The sequence below is a fragment of the Mustela nigripes genome, chromosome 7, assembly GCF_022355385.1.
Source record: "Mustela nigripes isolate SB6536 chromosome 7, MUSNIG.SB6536, whole genome shotgun sequence".
In the NCBI taxonomy this organism is placed as follows: Eukaryota; Metazoa; Chordata; class Mammalia; order Carnivora; family Mustelidae; genus Mustela; species Mustela nigripes.
In genome coordinates this window covers 6,529,141-6,551,081 of record NC_081563.1, presented here as the reverse complement: position 1 = coordinate 6,551,081, position 21,941 = coordinate 6,529,141, and the positions used below count along the sequence as shown (strand labels likewise).

The following is a 21,941-nucleotide window of genomic DNA, read 5'->3' as shown; positions in this document are numbered from 1 at the left end:
TAAATTCATTGACTAATAATTGTAAGGCCCTAGGAATCTGGTAAACTTACAGAGATTTAATATATTTCAAATGTCCACACTAAAAGCTGGTATGTCAAACTAAAATTCTTGTGACAAATAGGCTATGATTCTTTCATGTATGAACTGAGGATAAAATATTAATTATTAATAATGCAAGTCTATCAATTTATATTATAGTTTACAATAGATTCTAGATTCTCCTAGTCTCAAGTAAGTACAGCAGACTTCACTTTTAAAATTTTCATTTATTTTTGGGGCGCCTGGGTTGCTCAGTGGGTTAAAGCCACTGCCTTCAGCTCAGGTCATGATCCCAGGGTCCTGAGATTGAGCCCCACATCGGGCTCTCTGCTTAGCAGGGAGCCTGCTTCCTTCTCTCTCTCTCTGCCTGCCTCTCTGCCTACTCGTGATCTCTGTCTGTCAAATAAATTAAAAAAAAAATCTAAAAAAATAAAATTTTCATTTATTTTTAAAGACTTTTCCTTTTTGAATACCTTGATTTTGAATACCTTGAATTCCTTTTGAATACTGAAAACCTTTTCTTTTAAAAGGTGGCTACAGGGTTTTCAGGGTGCCTGCATGGCTCAGTGGGTTAAGCCTCTGCCTTCAGCTCAGGTCATGATCTCAGGGTTCTGGGATCAAGCCCTACACAGGGCTCCCTGCTCAGCAGGGAGCCTGCTCCCCCACCCCCGCCTGCCTCTCTGCCTACTTGCGATCTCTCTCTCTTTCAAACAAATAAAAAAAATCTTTAAAAAAATAAAAATAAATAAAAGGTGGCTACAGAGTTTTCAAGATCATCCTACTTATTTTTTACCAATCTGCTATAATTGTTATGCATATAACTTGTCTGCAATTTTTATACTACTGTAATTCCATGATGAATGTAATCTGATTATAAAACTACATGATTACAGAAAATTTATGAAATATAAAATACTATAATAAAGACAATAAAAATTGCTCATAATTTAGAGAAGGCCACTGTTAGCATGTCGGAGGACTTTTCTCTCAGCCCTTTGGGGCATATCCACATTTATAACACTAGGATTTCAATTCGACAGCCTCTTCGACACTGCCACTGGAACATCTTCCCACTGTGCCAAACGTACGTGTTCCAGGCTGAGTTTTTCATCTCCCATACCCCTAAATTTTATCCCTCCATCAAGGTTCCTTAACCCGTCGCTAAAACCCAACACTTAGGAATCATCCTTGGCAGCTCTGTTTCCTCGCACACCACAAGCACCCGGACTGTTTGCCTCAAAGCTGGGTCTGGAATGCTGCTGCTTCTCATCACATCTACAACTACCCTCCTACTCTAAACCTCCACCATCCCAGACTGGACTCCTAGCCCAAAGTTTTAAAGCAGCACTAGCTTCTGCCACTTTAAACCTACCACCAAGAGTGATATTTCAAAATGCAAGTCTGGTATGTCACTCCTCTACTAAAATCTAACAGTCTACCTCGCTCTTAGGCTAAGCTCCCATCTGTCTGAGAACCACTGTACAAACTGAATTAGATGTACATGGTTTTGTCTCCTATCTTTTCACCTAACATTGTATTTTGTGAGTATTAGAATGTCAGGAGATAGCCTTTGAAAGGATAATTTTGAATAAATGGAAAATATTCCCCTCTATGAACCCATCACTTCCTTATTATTGGCCATCTATGTTAGATACACATCACATGCACACGCACTAAGCAGCTATTAGAAAGCATTTTCATAGGCTGCTCTATGACTTAGGACAACTTTCATAGTTTCTATGACTTAGGACAACTTTCATGAAAAGAGCTTTTCCATGGGCTGCTCTACGACTTAGGACAACATTTCATAGTACAATTCTGATTAAAAAAAAAAAGCAAAAAAGAAATGTATATATAGCGTTCAAGCCTAATTTGGCAAATATGTTTACGTACATTAAATGAGACAATCAAAAATACCAATGTTAAGTGTTAATGGCATCCATGAGTAATTGGATTGTGGGTGATTTTTATTTCCTTTTTTATACATTTTTTTCTACATTTCTTTTAATCACTCTAAAATAAGTATTCAAAAACGTATTACGTGGTCTCAAAATTACACATAGAATTACCATATGACAGAGCAACTGTGCTTCTGTGCGGATGCCCAGAACTGCGAGAAGGGCCTCCAACTGTCATCTGCACACTAATGTCCACAGCAGCATTCTTCACTACAGCCAAAGGCGGAAACAACTCAAATGTCCACGGATGAAGAGATCAACAAAATGTAGTATATACAAACAATGGGATAGTACTGAGCCTTAAAAAGAAATTTTCATTTCTGAGACACGCTACAACATGGAGAAAGCTTAAAGACATTATCCTGTGTGAAATAAGTCTGACATAAAAAGACAAATACGGTGTTATTTCACTAACATGGAGTCAGGGTCACAGACAGAAAGGAGAGTGGCCGACCTCGGGCCGGGGGGCACGGTGCAGTGGGGAGCTGGGGTTTCCCAGGGACAGCTTCAGTTTGTGAAGATGAAAAGGGTCTGGAGATGGACGGTGGTGGTGGTTGCACAACCATGTGAATGGACTTAATTTCGCCAAACTGCGCACTTAAAAATGGTTTAAGTGGTTAAGTTTTATGTTATGCATATTTTGCCACCATTCTTTAAATGACTTTTTTTTTCAAGATTTTATTTATTTGACAGAAAGAGCACAAGCAGGCAGAGAGACAGGCAGAGGGAGAGGGAGCAGCCAGCTCTCTGCTGAGCAGGGATCCCCATGCAGGGCTCAATCCCAGGACCCTGAGATCACGACCTGAGCCAAAGGCAGACACTTAACCGACTGAACCACCCAGGTGCCCCTGCTCATCCCTGCCAAAATTCTTAAAACGTATAAAAGAGGAACCTAAATAACATCTGTATAGAGGGGAAAAACCCACAACATATTAGAGAGGTCATAATTAGAAATAATTTTAAAAAATGATGAACATTATAAAAAAATCAACATATATAAAATCTACTACAAACATTCAAAATCTGTAACTACTTGCTAATATCTGCCTTTGTCATCTATAAAATACTGTAACAAAAGAACATTACGTCAAGGAGATGGAGTCTATGTAATTGTAATTATTAGACATGTAACACTCAAGTATGGGTTTGCCTTTCCCAGAAGACAAAATATACTGAGCAAAAAAGAAAACACAGTATCTGCAGAATCGCTTGTTCCAGGTCTCTTTATACATAAATGATTACTTAATGGTTCTAGTACAATACCAAAAGGGGCTGTCTTCTTGACACCTCAAATGAGGGAAGAGTCAGAACGGAATGTGACCACTGTATTCCATTTCTGTCCCAGAGGACATCATCAAAAAGCCCAGAATGCTACCCTCTGCCCCCAACCCCAATTGAAATGGTGGCCCCATTGTCCCTACAGGGCTTGGCTATGGACTAACCTCCCCATATAGCTATCTGCTTCCACTCCAACTGAGACAGGCTAGTCTGTAGGGCAGCAGAGCCCCAGCCTCAGGCAGGAGACCAGGAGCACAGTTACACAGCACTCTTTTACAGGGTTAAGACCACATTGAAACATTTTTTGTTCCTGTCCTGTTGTCCTCAGCCCAGAGGGGAAACAGGCTCTAATTCCAACAGGATTCTAAAGCACGGGTAACCACCATATAATATTTATGGTAAACATTTAATGGGTATGTTAGTAAAGCCTTATTTTGACTTAGAAACCGCGTTCGTGTATGGAGCACACCCAAGGAACGGTCTCACCGAAGCTGCTGGGACTCGTACTGCATTTCCACTTGGGGAGCGGAATGTCTGGTGTATTCAGGTGGAATAAGAGGACTAGCAGGATCCTGTTGGAAACTCTGCAGGTGTAGGAAAGTATAATGACATTTTGCTGGATACTGGCCCTTTGGTTATCTAACGTGTCTCATTCTACCTGGAATCTTTCGTGCAACAAGACGGAAGAACAAGAGAAAGCAGCGGCAGAGCGGGAAGCCTAGTCTGTACTGCCCAAAGCACCACCTTCATCAGAATCATTGCAAGACAGTCGTTAAAAATTCACATCCCCAGATCCCACTCCGGGCTGAATGAATCCATCTCTGACATCCAGCTGAAGAACCTGTGCTTCCAACAAGCTCTCCGGCATGTTCGGACGCAGGCACCCCACAAATAATACACGAAAACGCACTGGCTTCCCGTCCTCCTCTGCCCTGCAGCCCCGCAGAGCGCCTTGGACGGCTTCAGTCCACAAGCGTGAAGAGAAGCGCGCCCACAACTGCCAGCGATGGTCAGGATACTGTGGGAGGAGAGGAACAAAAGAAACGTCGGTCGGTTTCTGTTCGTGCTGTCTGGCAGCGGTGACTCTGGGAGGAGGAGTGGGAGTGAGGGAAACTGCGAACACCTGTTCTCACTACGCTCACCTCAGTTTCCCTCGGGGAGATTTACACCCGCCACCTCACTACTCTACGGAAGCCCGCGCTGCAGAAGGCCTACGGACTGAGACGGCGAACAAAGCTGAGTGCGCTGGGAAGACTCCAAGACCTTCACTCGGAGGTGCTTGAGGAGGAAGTGACAGCTCTGGGGCAGTCTTTTCCCTCCTTCAACGACAGGGACCTAGTTTCACAAAGGGTGTAAGACCGCTCGGAGGCAGGGTGAATCATCTTGGCAAAGTGCCACCCAGTGGGCTGGGCCGCCCCAGCGTTACATCTTTTCTTTTTACTCCTCCGGAGAGAAGATCAGAATGCTGCTGGTCAACATTCAACAGACTGGAGATGTAGCTCCAAATGAATTTCCAGTCTCCTCCTTATGCCCTCTTGCTAAGTCTAGTGAGGGATGACGAAATGCCTGCCTCTAGAGAGGACTTAGAAACACTGTCACCAGGCCCAGCAGAATAGCACGTATGTGACATATTCTCCATGTAGAAACTGCTCTGTGGGTTTAACACATCCAAACAGAAAGAAAATCAATACTGAAAAGATACATGTAAGTCCCCCGCAGACTGAGCAGTATCTATGACAGGGACCCAAGCATGCCCAGGCCCAGCTTTTGTTTGAGCTGCGATCTGCGACCACAAAGATGGTCCCTGAAAGAAACATTTTTAGCTTATTCCACCAGACGGATGGATTTTTTGCTAGAAGTAAACGAAGCTTTGAATCAGCACCATACTCCAGAAACAAAAGTCATAAATAAAGCAGCAGAAGAGGCAGAGGGAGAAAAATGGAGGAGGAGTTATCTTAAATTCAGTCAGTAAGTAAGGCGAAGAGCCTGTCCACCGTGAGATGGAATCGTAACTCGGAAAAGGGAGATGGTGGGAAACACTAAAACTTAACTCGCACTCAAGCTCAACCTCCTCTTCTGAGCTCTGCTCTGCAGGGAGGGTAAAGGCACGAAGACTTGAGTGTTCATAGTTTGCTTGGAAAAGAAAACAAATCACACCAATACCCTGTATTCCGAGTTCCATTCGGGTTTAAGTGCGTTCTGTCAGATTTGTTGTCATTGGAACAGAGGGACCCACTTAAACACTAACAGAACAATTTACGGAGGAAAAAAGGAGCTCACCCAGGATAAAGGTTTAAGGGTCTTTAAAGCTCTTTTTGGGAGTGGTGGCTTGTTTTTAAGGTGTGCTCAACTTTCTAGAATAACAAAAACAAAACAAAACCAAACACAGCAGAAAGACCGTCCCCCGCAGCCCACACACAGAACACTCCACCAGCATTATCTGCATCGCCATCTCCTAGAACAATTGCACCTTTTGTCGTTTCTGCTGGAGGTACAGCTGCTGAAGAAGCCAAGACTTACTGGAGAAAGCGAAGACATGGAAGGAGGGAAGAAAATGCTTCCTTTGTTAACAAAAAGGCATTTCCATTGAAAAGTTTCAACATACTGTGGAACAGTGAATGCACTTTTGTGAGCAAAGGCAAAGCGTACAATGAAGAAAATCTGCCTGTCAATTAAATAAACGGTCATTTGAAGACATCCCAAACCTTCCCCCCTTTTCTTGAAAAAAGGAGGGGAGAGGAGAGATGGAATGTTAACTATCACTAGACATGGCCAAAGATGTGTAAAAGGTACAGCAAATATGATACATAGGGCTCCTGGAGTGAGACAGATTCATTTAATTACAATCGTAAGAAATCACAAAGTTAGTATGTTTTTTAAAAGACCACAAAGCTATAATAAATTCTTGTAGCATGAATTAAAAACGAAGGGCTTGGGAAAGCATTTTATTGAATTTCACAAATATTCTGGCGAGTTTATTTTCCTTCATGAAGCAATGCCTTGAGACAGGTAAGGACAAGCTAGAGTTTCTGTTACACAACAGCAGGCTCTGGTGATAAACCTGATTACAATACCCTGTCAGAGGTGAACTTCCTGCTTAGCTATTAAAAAAAAAAAAGTACAGTGCCTCACCCTTACTTATTCTTATGATTGTTTTGAAGCAAAGATTCAGCTGAGAAAAAGCTAATGCTTCAAGCACCTGTTGGTCCAGACTTAGAGCAAGACTTTTCATGACAACAGAAAATTAACAAGAAATAAAATTAATGATAAAGCATGTAATATACTGCCTATGGAGGAAGGATAAATGATTTCCACATGATCATGATTCACAAAAACAGTTCACTTTGCATTTTTAATTTTTAGTCTGTTGGAATTATCCTAATAGCTGTAATCTACCACGCAGCAACGTAAAATACTTTGATGTTCCAAGTCTAGTCTGGAAGTCTGTGGTGAACACCTTATGTGAAATATGGTCTTGGTCCTGGGGATGAGACTATTTTAGAAATATGCTGTCAACTTGTACAAAGACAAACCTTAGGAACAAACACTAATTTATGAACTGATAACAAATGAGGACTTGCCAACCAAATGGGGAATCACAATTTGTTTTGAGCCCAGGATGAGAGCTGGGAAAAACCTACTGGAGTCCCCTTCTTAAGATTTGTCTGTTCTCCAAATACTCTCCTGATTGTAGCACACCTGATGTTCAAATTTCACATACCTGTACTAACAAAGATTAAAAGCTATTATCCAGAAAAGCAGAGGACCCTCAAGTAGTTTCTATTTGATGCTGGGAGGGTTGTGTGACTATTTTTGCCACAGACTGACCTTTGTCATTACCCAGTTTTCTTTTGGCTAATATAAAACTTTGGTCCCATCTCTCTTCTCCTGGGAAGTAGTGGTGAGGAGAGACCTAGGCTGAGCATGCCTGGTTCTGGGGGTACTGGCCAAGGATCAAACTAAGTCACAGACAATCCATGTGAAATCACCAGTTTCACAGAGCAAATATGAAGTATGAGATTCCCAAAAGAAGTATCCTCAATGTAGCCCCATACGAAGTATTTTCTGACCAGGGTAATTCATTATTGGTTTTAGTATGTTGTACAATATATATTTAGTATATTGAACAGTATACTGAATATTTAGTATATTGAACAGTACAATTAACCAAGGAGATTATTTATTTCACGCACTTGTTTTCATGAGTGATAGTGATACACCCCATAACTCACATTTCCAATGTCCTTGCTTATGTATTGAAGTTCTATTCCTTATACACTTATTGCTAAAATATTAGTAGAATTTTTTTTATTTTTTCCATCAAATGGCACTATTTAATGGCCTCCTCATATTTTATGTAATAAATCATCTGAAAGTTTCCTACACTTAGGTGGAAAACCCCCCCCAATAGATCAATTTGGAATCTCCTGAAAATGAATTATTTAAACTTACTGTTTTTTAGCTCTTTCAAATCATTTAATCAATAAACACAGACTGAATCCTTACCATGTTTACAGAATTATATTAGGTCTTAAGGATAAGAAAATAGAAGCACTAAATATGGTTCAAAGAGTAGCTGGGGATGCAGGATATAGACAAACCCTCACACCACATACTGCCTTCTACTTCTGTTTTAGAAATTTCTATTGGACAACATCCGCTAGTTGCCTTTAAAATCCTGAAAAATGCAAACAACACATGTAACATACTTGTAATCTTGACACGTGATAATAAAGCGAACACCCATGAATCTACTACCTGAGAACCAGAATGTGGGAAACAGCATGGCATCTACCGGCACACCCCTTCCCTACCCTCCCCTGGCCCTCCTCCCTCCAGAGGTAGAACTAGTACCCTGAATTTTGCTCATCACAAGCTTACTTTTTAACACTATCATACGCATAAACATACCTAAATAAATAGTTTACCTTCCTTTTGAACTGAATACAAATGCATCACACTGTGTGCAGTGTTGTGAATCTTGCCTTTTACACGCAACATAATGTCTTTTAGATTCATTCATGTTGCCGGTGGCTGTAGCTGTTTAATATATTAGCATCTGACTGTCCCATTTTATCTGTTTTCCTGCTGACAGACATTTAGATGGCTTCTAGTTCTGTTTGCTTTTTTTTTTTCATTACCTAGCTGCCTTCTTTAGCCTTTTATCACCAAGTACAAAACTCCACCAATAAAGAACAAGTTAAACTGTGGCATATCGTATATCGATATATACGATATACGATATATCGTATATCGTTCAGTTCTCAGAAAAATGAAAAGTTAACTAAATTGTAGTCATATAGGAGAATATCTCTATTCTTAGAAAATATACACTAAAATATTTAGGGGTAATGGGCCATGATTGATGTAACTTACACTCAATGATTCAGAAATAGAATTGTGCAGATAGACAGACCAACAGACAGACAGTGAGAACACCACAAATGATAAAATAAATGGAATAAAATGTTAATAGCAGTTGATCTGGGTTAAGGATATACGGGTGTCCTTTGTACTATTTTTATTTTTGTAACTTCACTTCTCTGTAAATCTAAAATTATTCCAAAATGAAAAGTTTATTTCAAAAAGATACTCTCCAAGATATAAGCAGAAAAGGCAAAAAGTGCAATGGTTATTGTTACCAAGACATAATCTCATATTATTTTTATGTTTATACTTTCTACCAAAATCTCTAGAAAAAATCACTCCCCTATCTTACCCCTGTCCCCTCACTCAAGATTAACTTAAAATAGTCAACAAAAGATATTATCACTAGGGCAAGTATTTTGTGTAAACAAAGTCCATAACCATGACCTTCCAATAATATGGTCCAGCCAGGAGAAAATTTTAAAGATCAGATTAGTGATAACATTCATTAATAGAGATTATAATTTTTTTTTTAAAATCCAAGAATGAATGAGCAGTAAGATACTTTAGGCATTCAAGAAAGAATTTTTTTAAGGTAACATATCCCTAAAAAAACATCTGAATACTGAGTCTACTTCAAAATGTCTAAAAATTAGTATTTGGCAGGCTTCCATTTCTGCCCATCAAGGATTAAATACGATGGAAACTGACTTCCCACCATAAACACAGAAGTGGAAAAATCCATGAAATAATAGTTTCAGGCAATGGACAACAGAAGTATAGGACTAGAATCCCTGAAAGAAGAGAAATAAATGGCCCAGTTTACTGCCTGGAGGCAGTTTCCAAGGTGCAGTGCAGAGAGCCAGGGACTGAAGTGGAGCACCATGGTTTTGCTGAGCTGAGGAGACAGAGATTGGAGCTCCTAAAAGCTGAGGTAGCTACACTTTGCAGGCAGAGGACCGCAAGGATAAAACCATACACAGAAAGAACTCTGGAGATCTGCAAAGAGGTCCTCTCAGGTCTCTGGCTGAGTACCGATTCATGCTGTATGAGGAAAAACCTAAGGCCAAGGAAAAAAATCACTGGATTCTTTCCTAATGAATCTAAACAATTCCCAGAGCTCAGACAAGGCACCAGCTGCAGTGGAAAGATTGCATAACGCTGGGGGCACTGGATGGAGCCTTCTGAGGGAACATGCCATAGCAGCAAGGATAAGTTAGTTCCAGAATAAAGGCCCTGGACCAGCAATGAAAAAGCTTAAACACAAGCTTCTTACAGGATCAAAATGTTCTCCATATTACCTAATTATACCAGAACAAAAATCCAGTATTCAACAACATAAAATTCACAACATCTGCATCCAATCAAAAATTACCAGGCATGAAGAGACGCAGGAAAATCCAACACATAATCAAAAGATAAAGCGATCAACAGAAACATACCCAGCAGTAACAGAGACAACAGAATAGAGCGGACAAGACCCTTAAAACATATGTTATAATTATGGTCAATATGCTCAAGGATATACGAGGAAACACACATAATGAGGGAAATGGAGAAAATAAAACTAAAATGAAACTTCCAGAAATGAAAAGCATAGGATCTGAAATAAACACACTTACTAGATTTAGTAGCAGATTAGACACTCAAAATGTAAAAATCAGTAAAACTGAAGACATGACTATAGAAACTGTCCAAAACAAAACACACTGAGAAAGAAGATATAAAAAACAAACAAAAGGGGCACCTGGGTGGCTCAGTGGGTTAAGCCTCTGCCTTCAGCTCAGGTCAGGGTCTCAGGGTCCTGAGATTGAGCCCTGCATCGGGCTCTCGGCTCAGCAGAGAGCCTGCTTCCCTCTCTCTCTCTGCCTGCCTCTCTGCCTACTTGCGATCTCTCTCTCTGTCAAATAAAATCTTTAAAAAACAAACAAACAAATCCAAAAAACCCCAAAGCCTTAGTGAGCTGTGAGCATTATCAAATGGTTAAACACATAACTGGTATCCCGCCCAAAAATCAAGGGGAGGGCAGAAAAAAAATTTAAAGAAATAATGAATGAAAGATGTCCAAATCTGACGAAAACTATATACAGTCACAGATCTGAGGTCAATGAACCCCAAGCAGAAGAAACATAAAGAAAACCATGCCAAGGCACATCGCAATCCAACTGATGAGAAACAGTGATAAAAAGAAAACTTTTAAAAGCAGCTGGAGGAAAAAAGACACATTACATGGAGAATAGAAGAGATAAGACTGACAGAATAGAAGAGATAAGAATCAGAAATCAGGCAGGCCTATATCGGACAAGCCCACAGCTAACAGCATACTCAATGATGAAAAGCTAAAAACTTTTTCCTCTAAGATCAGGAACAAGACAAGGATGCCTACTCTCGCCACTTTTATTCCAGATAGTACTAGAAGTCCTAGCTAGAACAATTAGCAGCAAAAACAAATAAAATGCACCAAATCAGAAAGAAAGAAGTAAAACTGTCTCTATTTGCAGATGGCATGATATTACATATAGAAAACCCTAAAGACTACCAAAAAACTATTGAACTAGTAAAGAAATTCAGTAAATTACAGGATACAAAATCAATATATGAAAATCAGTTGTGTTTCTATACACTAACAGAAAACTACCAGAAAGAGATAATAGGAAAACAGCCCCTTTACAAAGGCATCAAGAAGAATAAGGGGCACCTGGGTGGCTCAGTTGGTCAAATGTCTGCCTTCAGCTCAGACTGTGATCCCAGGGTCCTACTCCACAGGGAGCCTGTCACCCTTTCCTCCCCACTGGTGCCCCCCCCCAATAATAAATAAAATCTTAAAAAAAAAAAAGAACAAAATACGTAGGGATAAATTTAACCAAGAAGGTAAAAGATCTGTACACTGAAAACTGTAAGACACTGATGAAAGAAACTGAAGACACAACTAAATGGAAAGATATTCTGTGCGTGTGGATCAGAAGGATTACTATTGTTAAAAGGTCCACATTATCGAAAGCAATCTACAGATTCCATGCAATTCCTATCAAAATTGCAATAGCATTCTTCACAGAAATAGAATCCCTAAAATTTGTGTGGAATCACACAAGACCCCAAATATGCAAAAACAATCTTTTTTTTTCTTAAGATTTTATTTATTTATTTGACAGACAGAGATCACAAGTAGGCAGAGAAGCAGGCAGAGAGAGAGAGGGAGGAAGCAGGCTCCCTGCTGAGCAGAAAGCCCAAAGCGGGACTCAATCCCAGGACCCTGAGATCATGACCTGAGCCCAAGGCAGAGGCTTATCCCACTGAGCCACCCAGGTGCCCTCGCAAAAACAATCTTGAGAAAGAACAAAGCTGAAGGCATCACACTTTCTGATTTCAAGCTACATAACAAAGCTGAAGTAATCAAAACAGTATGGTATTAGCATAAAAAGACCTATAGATCAAAGGAACAGAATAGAGAGCCCAGAAATAAATCCATGCATATATGGTGAATTCATTTACAACAAAGGAGCCAAGAATACACACGGGGGAAGGATAGTATCTTCAACAAATGGTGATGGGAAAACGGGACAGCCACAGGCAAAAGTGTGAATGAAATTGGACACTATTTAACACCATGCACAAAAATCAACTCAAAATGGAATAAGGACTTAAATTTAAGACCTGAAACCACAAAATTCCCAGAAGAAAACATAGGGGGTATATTCTTTGACATCAATCTTGGCACTGAGTTTTTGGATTTGACAACAAAAGTGAAGACAACAAGAGCAAAGATAAACAAGTAGGACTAGATCAAACTAAGAAGCTTCTGCACAGCAAAGATGACCACCAACAAAATGAAAAAGTAACCTATGGAATGAGAAAGCATATTTGCAAATCCTGTATCTGATTTATCCAAAAAATATAAAGAACTCACAAGCCTAAATAATCTAACTTAGCATAAATAATCTAATTTAAAAAGGAGCAGAGGAACTGAGTAGACATTTTTCCGAAGAAGACATACCAGTGAACACCATGTACGTGAACAGACACTCAGTATCACAGATCATCAGGGAAATACACATTCAAACTACAATGAGATGTCACCTCACACCCGTTAGAATGGTTACCATCAAAAAAACAAGATAACAAGTGTTGGTTAGATTGTGGAGGAAGAGAGAACCCTTGTGCACTGTTAGTGGGAATGTAATTTGGTGCAGTCATTATGAAAAACAGTATGGAGGTTCCTAAAAAAATTAAAAATATAATTACCATATGATCCTTTAATCCCATTTATGGATATACATCCGAAGGAAATGAAAACAGGATGTCAAAAAGATGCCTGCACTTCTATGTTCACTGCAGCATTATTCATAACAGCCAAGATAAAGAAATAACCTAAGCGTCCAAACACAGATGAATGGATAGAGAACGCATGACACACACACACACACACACACACACACTCTGCAACATTATTCAGCTGCAAAAAAGAATGAAATCCTGCCATTTGTGACAACACAGATGGACCTTGAAAACATTAAGCTAAGTCGGATAATCTAGAGAAAGATAAATACTTCATGGTATCAATTATATGTCAAATCTTAAAAAACAAAAACACCACTGAACTCATAGAAACCATGAGTAGAAAAGTGTTTGCTGGGGGGCTGGGGGTTGGGGGAACAGGGAGAGGTCAGAAAAAGGTTACAAACTTTCAGCTATAAGATGACTAAGGTCTGAGGATCCAATGTAAAACATGGTGATTACAGAAGATAACACCATATTATACAATTGAAATTCGCTGGGGAGGTAGAATTTAAATGACTTCATACACACACAAAAAGACAACTGTGTGAGGTGATGGATGTGTTAGTCCACTCGATGGGGGAATCCCTTCATGAGCTACACACAGAGCAAACCACCATGACGGACACTTAAAATATCTTACCATTTTGCCCATTATACTTCAATAAAGCTCAGGGCCGGGGTGGGGGAAAAGAAAGAAAGAAACCAGGCAGGCCTGCAGAAAATGAAACATCTTTAAAGTACTGAAAGAAATTAAGTACAGACCCAGAATTCTGTACTAGTGAAAATGTCTTTTCAAAAATGAGGGCAAGGGGTGCCTTGGTGGCTCAATAAGTTAAGTAGGTTAAGTCAGGTTGTGATCCTGAGGTCCTGCAATCAAGCCCCACGTCCAGCTCCCTCTCGGGCGGGGAGTCTGCTTCTCCCACGCCCTCTGACCTTCCCCCCAGCTCATGCTCACACTCTCGCTCTCTCAAATAAATAAAAAATCTTTTAAAAAAATGAGGGCAAATAAAGACTTTTTTAGACCAAGAAACGCCAAAAAAGAATTCACTGCCAATAGATCTATACTCTAAGAAAATGTTAAAGGACTTATTTAGGCAAGAAGAATGCAGAAATAGCAAATACATAGGTAAATACAAAATCATTTTGCCCATTTTAATTTCTTAAAAAGATAAATGATTTTTTAAGCAAAAATAATTTAATGCACTGTGAAAATTATAACAGATAAAAGTAAAATGTCTGAGAGGCACCTGGGTGGCTCAGTCGGTTAAGCGTCCCACTCTTGATTTTGGCTCAGGTCATGGTCTCCGGGTTATGAGACTGAGCCTGGGGGCTGTGCCACACTCAGTGGGGAGTCTGCTTGGGATTCTCTCTCTCCATTTCCCTCTGCCTCTCCCCCCTCAAGTTCTCTCTCTTTCTCTCTCAAATATAAAATATATAAATTGTGTAAAAAAAAAAAAAAGGTAAAATGTCTGACACTAGAAGATGGGAGCAGGGAAATTCAAGTATATCTTTGAAAAGGTCCTACTTTATACATGTACTGGTATACTAGTATTTGAGGCAGACTGTGGTAAGTTAAAGACGAATGTTCTAAACTCCAGAGCAATCTCACATACGCACACAAAACTCCACAGGTGTAGTTAATATATCAACAATGGAGATAAAATAGAATCATTAAAAAAAAGTCGATTCAGAAGAAGGTGGGAAAAGCAGACAGACAGAATAAATACTAGATGGAACAAGTAAGAGCAGGACAGTAGATTTAAACCCAATCATATCTATGATCACATTCAATGTCGATGGTCAGACGTATAATTCTAAGGCAGAGAATATCAGACTGCATAAATTAAAAAAATCAAGATAACTACAAACTGACTACCATGAAGGCATTTTAAATATAAAGACACAGGTTAAAAATAAAATAGTTCCGGGACGCCTGGGTGGCTCAGTTGGTTGGACTGCCTTTGGCTCAGGTCATGATCCTGAAGTCCCAGGATCGAGTCCCGCATGGGGCTCCCAGCTCCACAGGGAGTCTGCTTCTCTCTCTGACCTTCTCCTCACTCATGCTCTCTTTCACTGTCTCTCTCTCAAATAAATAAATAAAATCTTTAAAAAAAAGTAAAATAAAATAGTTCCAAAAGGTATGTTAAGCAAACAATTTTTTTTAAATTAAAATTGGACAAGGTAGATATGAAAACAAATATTCTGGGGGGAAGAAAAGGACATTACATAGTGAGAAGAGTCAGCTCATCAAGAAGACAAAATATCCTAATTATTATGCACCTGAGCTCCAAAATACCTGAAGCAAAAACTGACAGACGTGAAAGAAGAAGCTGTAATTCTAGGAGTCGGAGATTACAATCCACCTGTCTTGGTAACCGATAGGATGAGTAAAAATTAGTATCTGAATGATTTCAGAGCAAAAATGAAACATGCAAGTAAATATAAAATGACTAATCTTGTTTCTTAATTTACAAAATTTAAGTCTCATATTATAAAAATTTAGGAGGGGCAGAGAAGAGTCTAGATTTGATCATAGTGAGAAGATAGTATTTCAGGCTGTAAGACTGAAACAGCACCAGAAATAAACATGGCTGTAAAGGCAGCCACTCCCTCCCACGCCGCCCACAGGAGGGCAAAGCCAACCTCAGCTAAAGGCTTCAGCTATGCTTCTGGGAAACGTATGCTTCTGCCACACTCACAGCAGTCCCGTGGTTCTGTGCATTATACATCACTCCTGCAGTCATTTCAACATTTGGCAATCATGGGATCTATTATTATCTGAAAGGACAAGGTATCTATTTTTTAAAATAATTATTTTTATAGAGTAAGATTTGAGTGTCTATTTGAGTATAAAGTGAAACCAAATGTCTTAATTTAAGAGGAAATTACTGGTTAGCTACCACTCCCAAGAATATAAAGTTAGCAGAGGAAGCAAGATCCTTTGCAAGAAGCTGAATTTATGGTAGCTAAAATTATAAAACACTGTAATGAAAAGCGAGAGCCCTATCCATGAACTTCCTGGCACCTCCCTGCAGCAAACTTGCAGCAATGGGCACATTCAAAGCTTTTTTTTTGTTTATAACAGCTTTAAAATGAAAATTTTAATTTCCAAAAATGATACATTTTTTTCCTCTGAGCAGCTTGAGGATAACTCTTAATTTTTTCCTTAGAGGAAAAGCTTTTGCATCCTGGGACCTGGAAGGAATGTCCATTTCAATGTCTATGATATACCTACATTTTGAAGATATTACCTCAAATAATCCTCACAAAAACTACTGAAGTAAGTAGAGGTTTACCTATTCCCAAATCACATTCTTCCTTAGACTGTTTCCTTACTAGAAAATGAAGAAACGTGGGGCACCTGGGTGGCTCAGTGTGTTAAAGCCTCTGCTTTCCGCTCAGGTCATGATCCCAGGGTTCTGGGATCGAGCCCCGCATCGGGAGCTCTGCTCGGCGGGGAGCCTGCTTCCACCTTCTCTCTCTCCCTCTTTCTCTCTCTCTGCCTACTTGTGATCTCTGCCTGTCAAATACATAGATAAAATCTTTGAAAAAAAAAAAAAAAAAGAAAATGAAGAAATGTGGACGTGGAAGAAACGTGGACTAAGTGATGTTTAAAATTTCCCTCCAGCTTTAATATTTCATGATTCCATAGAAAAGTTTCTGGGTGTTTATTCCTGAGAAGCTTATCATTTGGCTAGGGAGTTAAAAACAAGTAAGTAATTTTAGGCACCAGCAAAAAGTAAGAATTACCTAAACCTAGCAAAAATGATCAATGTAACTTGAATGGTGAATGGTTCTGAGGAATCAGGCTAAAGCCTAGTCATTAGACTGTAAGAGACAGACTGGGCTGGAGGCTAAGGGAGAAGAGAAGGGAGGCAGGGGGAGAAGGGGAGGGGGAGAAGGGCAGGGGAGAATACGGGAGGGAAAGAGAAGGAGGAGAGAATTTTTTGTTCGCCAAGACTCCGCTGAGGAGATTAATGCACAAATGGTTACTGAGTTCCACTGGTCCCTCCACAAACATTGAAGTGTAAAGACACACACCAAGAACTACTGAACTAAATATCTAGCCCATGAACAATTTTTTAGCAGCTAAAACTGAAATTACTCATCAGTGAATTATACAGATTTTCAAATCAATTACCAAAAAAAAAAACCCACCCCCCAAAAAAACAAAAATCACCTTCTATGTGACAGTCTTAGGGTAGCATCAGTACTGCCCAAGGCATGCCCAAGAAATCCAGGCGTGTCTCGCTGAACACGGCATGCTATTTAAAAAGATGAAAAACTAATCAACCTCTAAAACCTGTGCTTTTTTTTTTCTAGAGGCAGGCAGGGCTCCGGAGGTGGCAGGGGCACCTTGTGCCTGGTAAGCGACTGCCGGAGGTGACTGTTGTTCAGCAATCCTGCCACATCTCCGAAAAATTAGCTGGGGTCTGGAGTGCTGACTGGAAACACAGTGTGTCCTCTGTGTTCCTAGTCCTTCACATAAATCATCGCAACCCTCCAGTTATGGAGTGAGGAAGTCACCAGAGAGAGAGGTACAACACACAAACTACAGTCGGTGACCCTGTAGTAGCGTTGTATGGTGACAGATGGAAGCTACGCTTGTGCCGAGTGCAGCGAAACGCAGAGACGAGCTAAACCCCTCTGCAGCGTGCCTGCAACTGACGGAACGTGGTAAGTCAACTGCAGTCGGGTTTAAAAAATTTTTTTTGAAGATTTTATTTATTTGACAGAAAGAGACACAGTGAGAGGGAACGCAAGCAGGGGGAGTGGGAGAGGGAGAAGCAGGCTCCTTGCCGAGCAGGGAGCCCAACTCAGGGCTTGATCCCAGGACCCTGGGACTGTGACCTGAGCAGAAGGCGGACACTTAATGACTGAGCCACCGAGGTGCCCCTAAAATTTTTAAAAATAAAAATTAAAAAGAAATGATCACAGTTCTGCCCAAGCTAAGAAAATTGTCATGAAGACCCATCATTCAGGAAGGCTATTCCAGCTACCCAGCCTGTGCTTCACACCAGGACACGTGTACCCCACTGTCACTTCCAGCCTGGGCCATCCTCCAGCTGGACCCTTTCTCCCCGGCCTTCCGGTTCTGGTTGCCGTCTCTTCCACAGGCCCACCTCTTGGTTTTGGTAACCAGTCCGGAGCCCAGTGAGGGGCTCGAACTCACAACCCTGAGATCAAGAGCTAAGACTGAGTCAGAAGCTTAGCCGACAGGGTCACCCAGGTGCCGCCCCACCCCCACAATCTGGAGCTTCTCTATGACCTCAGTAACCTCCTTCCACTTCCTGGCCCTGCTCTCCCCGCCCTCCCTGCCCCAGCCCTCACCCTACCCTCAACGCTTGGTATGGTCCCACTTTTTTTGTCTCCCTCCAAACTGAGGCTGCCTTGGCCATGCTGGACTATGCTCAGAGTGAGGGGACCAGCCAAGTTACCTAATCTGTGTCTCAGTTTCCTCATCTGTAGAACAAGCCTAATAATAATAACAATAACAATAATATTAATAATAATAATAATAATGATAAGGGGGCACCTGGGTGGCTTAATTGGTTAGGCATTTGCCTTTGACTGAGGTCATAATCTCAGGGTCCTGGGATCCAGCCCCATATCAAGCTCTCTGCTCAGCAGGAAGTCTGCTTCTCCATCTCCGGTACCTCTCCCCCTGCTTGTGCTCTCTTGCTATCGCTGTCTCTATCTGTCTCTCTTAAAGAATAATAATAATACACACTTCATAGGGTTGATATAAATAATGAAAGAGTTTATAAAATACATAAAAGAGGGCCTAGTACAGAATAAGCACCACCACTGTTACTATTTCTTCGGCAGCCATACCCGCCTCCCTGGGCTGCCGTGGACGGGCGCCACCACATGCGCGTGTGGAGCTGTCCCGTCCTCTCTCCTGGCTGTGGAATAAATGGTGACAATGTGGAAGCAGCCCTGGGGACCCAACCCCAAACTTGCTACCTCTCTCTCAATCTCTAGGAACTGCTCCTGCACAAGAGGTTCAGAAAGTAAAGCCGTTTCTGGTTTAAAAATCTAACGTTACCTATGAATCACTCGTAGTGGCCAGTACTCTAAACTCAATGCAGACGTACAATGTTCTGGAATGTTGTGCGCTTGTTTATCTGCATTTCCAATCATCCATCAGTTCTGGCTCAAATGCTTCAAAAATAGTACTTCATATAATTATATTTTCACAGCACCTACTTAAGTGTTTAGAGGAACAAGTGTAAAAAGGAGGCGGAGTGGCAGGCACACAGAGCCAAAGATGATAAAATGAATAAAAGGCTACAGGTACTACGGTTCCAAGTCTGGGATCACTAACCGTATGGCTTGGCATTCATTCTGTCTTCCCGAGGTGTCTACTCAGACGTACAACTGGGATGACAGTGAACCACACTTAAGCAGGGGTTTGGTAAGAATCACAAACGTCTCCTGAATTAAACCACAAACAATATAGGGCTGTGAAGGTTAGGAGGGCCTATAAAAATAATTCCTTAAGTGGGCAAACAGGATAATATTTAATGTTAATATATAGTATACTGAAAACCTTCTGATGAAGAACAAAGAGAAGATAATCTTTGAGCACTGCACACAGTGATAAAGACTCATAATTAAAGGGCAGAAGTCCTCTCGTTGGAGACATCTGAAAACAGATCTAGAAAAAGACCAAGAAGCGAAGGGCTTAAAATAGCACCTCTTGAAACAAGAGAATAACTTTCTTCTCTTTTCTCAAAAGCAATATAGTATGCAACTAACAAAAAACGTTTTTTAAAAATGTGAAACTACCTAAAAGTCTCTATAGAAAACTTCTGAAGTTCAGTGTCAACCAAACGGCTATTGACAGTACACGCACCTCACACCGTAGCTATACGTTCAGGACAACCTAAAGGATTAGAAGAGACCACATGTGGAAATTAAAAAATAACAATCCTGCTCCTCATTAAATTATGACTAATGTTCTACATATGGGCAGAACAAAAACGAGGTGCCTTTTTTTTTTTTAAAAACTCCCAACACCAAAGAATAAGGAAAGGAATACAAATCACCATACTATTTTTGTGTCTCATTAGTGACTACAAAGTAAAAAGGAAAATAACTTGCCTCTATAGCAAAAATTCCTTTGTCGCGCCCATATAATTTCATCTCTTCTGGGAAATGCTGAAAAGCATTTATATAAGGAATGTGGCCCTCTTCAACAAATCTGTATTTTCAAAAAGAAAGTGTCAGTAAGAGATACATACTGATTCAGCAAAGCAGAACAAAAGAGTTGAGATGCGTTTCACAGCTGAGGGGAGAACCAGTTGAGCCCGCTGCGTCTCCCACATGTTTTTAGGGAGGATAAATCTGAAAAGATTAGTTAGTCTCTGCACCCATGTGTGGAGATCACATTTAGCCAACTGTCTAATGATATCTTGAAGTTTCTGACTAACTAGATGAAATATTCCTATGAAGTATCTAACTTACTTGTTAATTCACCACCAGGCTTGCAGACACAGCCTCCTTCTATCCCTAGCACCTTCACATGATGAGCGTCCACTCTTCTAAATCACTCTCTCAAGGAGACTTCCTGGATCCATTTTCCTTGTTAGAAAACCGACCTTGTCTACCCGCCTGTCCTCAGTGCCTACGACAGCGCACAACAGATGCTTGCCCCTAGACGTAATCCAGGAAAGGGACCTTGCCCATTTGCTTACCACTCCATCCCAAAGGCCAGCACACAGCAGCTGGTCAAATATTTTGGGTAAATGATTGAGTTTGGAGAAAAGAGCACATATATATAAATAAATACACATACATATTTATTTACAATCATGCATTAAGTCAACAGAAATTTATCGAGTACTAAAACCCAGCACTATTTGAGGCTGTGGGCATACAGCAATGAACAAAACAGGAAAACATTCTTGCTCCCAAGGAGTTTTATGTTCTCATGAAAAGAGATGACAAACAAAACAAATGAATGATAACTATAGTACGTTAAGTAGGTAAAGACGGTAAGGAGAGAAAGTAGGGAAGAACGCAGAATGAGGAATGGTGGTACTGCAACCTAGGCCATATATACGTATCTATTAGATTTTTTTTAAAAATGTTATTTATTGATTTATTTGGCAGAGAGAGAGAGAGAGCACGAGCACAAGTGGGGGAAGGAGCAGAGGGAGAGGGAGATGCAGGCTCCTCACTGAGCAGAAAGTCCGATATGGTGCTCAATCCCAGGACCCTGGGATCATGACCTGAACCGAAGGCAGACACAACCAATGAGCCACCCAGGTACCCCATCTATTAGATTTAAAAAATATGACAATAGTTTAAAAAAATAAGATAGACAGGAATAAGTTAGTATACAAATGTTTTACACTGACATCTTTGTTGTTGTTACAGCTAAACTGACATCTAGCTTCTAGCTTTCTGTTTGTGAATGAACAATATTGATTCAACTTTACTTCAAATTAAAAATGTGATTTTTTAGTCTACTGAAAGTTGAGAATTAAATATTATGTAAAAATGGTGTTTTGTGAAGTTTAACGATAAAGCAGGCTTCTTTAGAACAGCGCTACAGGGAAAACCGTCCTCATCTAGGTTTTCATTCATTTCTTTAATTTACTTAAAAGAATGTGTGTGTAGTAATCAGTATCTGTCTTATTTTAGAACTATATTCTTGGTTTAATATTATTTCATATTCAGGATGTATTACGTGCTTATCATTTTATAACTATGTAGTGTTCCATGATGTTAATATATTCATAATTTACACAGTCATTGCCCCCATGTGATAATACACATATGCCAGCCCTGTGTGAGGGTTAGCTGAGAGTCAATCAAGCATGAAAAGCCCCCACCATGGCCCTAGCGGGACAGGCAGATAGCCTCAGTGGATGCCTCAGTAAAGACAGTGCCACAGGGGTGCCTGGGTGGCTCAGTGGGTTAAGCCGCTGCCTTCAGCTCAGGTCATGATCTCAGGGTCCTGGGATCGAGCCCCACATCGGGCTCTCTGCTCAGCAGGGAGCCTGCTTCCCT

General features: G+C 40.5%; 1 protein-coding gene across 2 annotated transcripts in view; it reads right to left on the bottom strand.

The window, feature by feature from the left end:
- Nucleotides 1-21,941, bottom strand: part of TAF1B (TATA-box binding protein associated factor, RNA polymerase I subunit B) — a 76,012-nt gene that overhangs the window by 27,607 nt on the left and 26,464 nt on the right. For both annotated transcript variants that reach the window (XM_059405134.1, XM_059405133.1), the window contains exon 8: nucleotides 20,028-20,127. In XM_059405134.1, coding sequence (XP_059261117.1) covers nucleotides 20,028-20,127 — 100 coding nt within the window. The remainder of the gene's footprint in view (nucleotides 1-20,027; nucleotides 20,128-21,941) is intronic.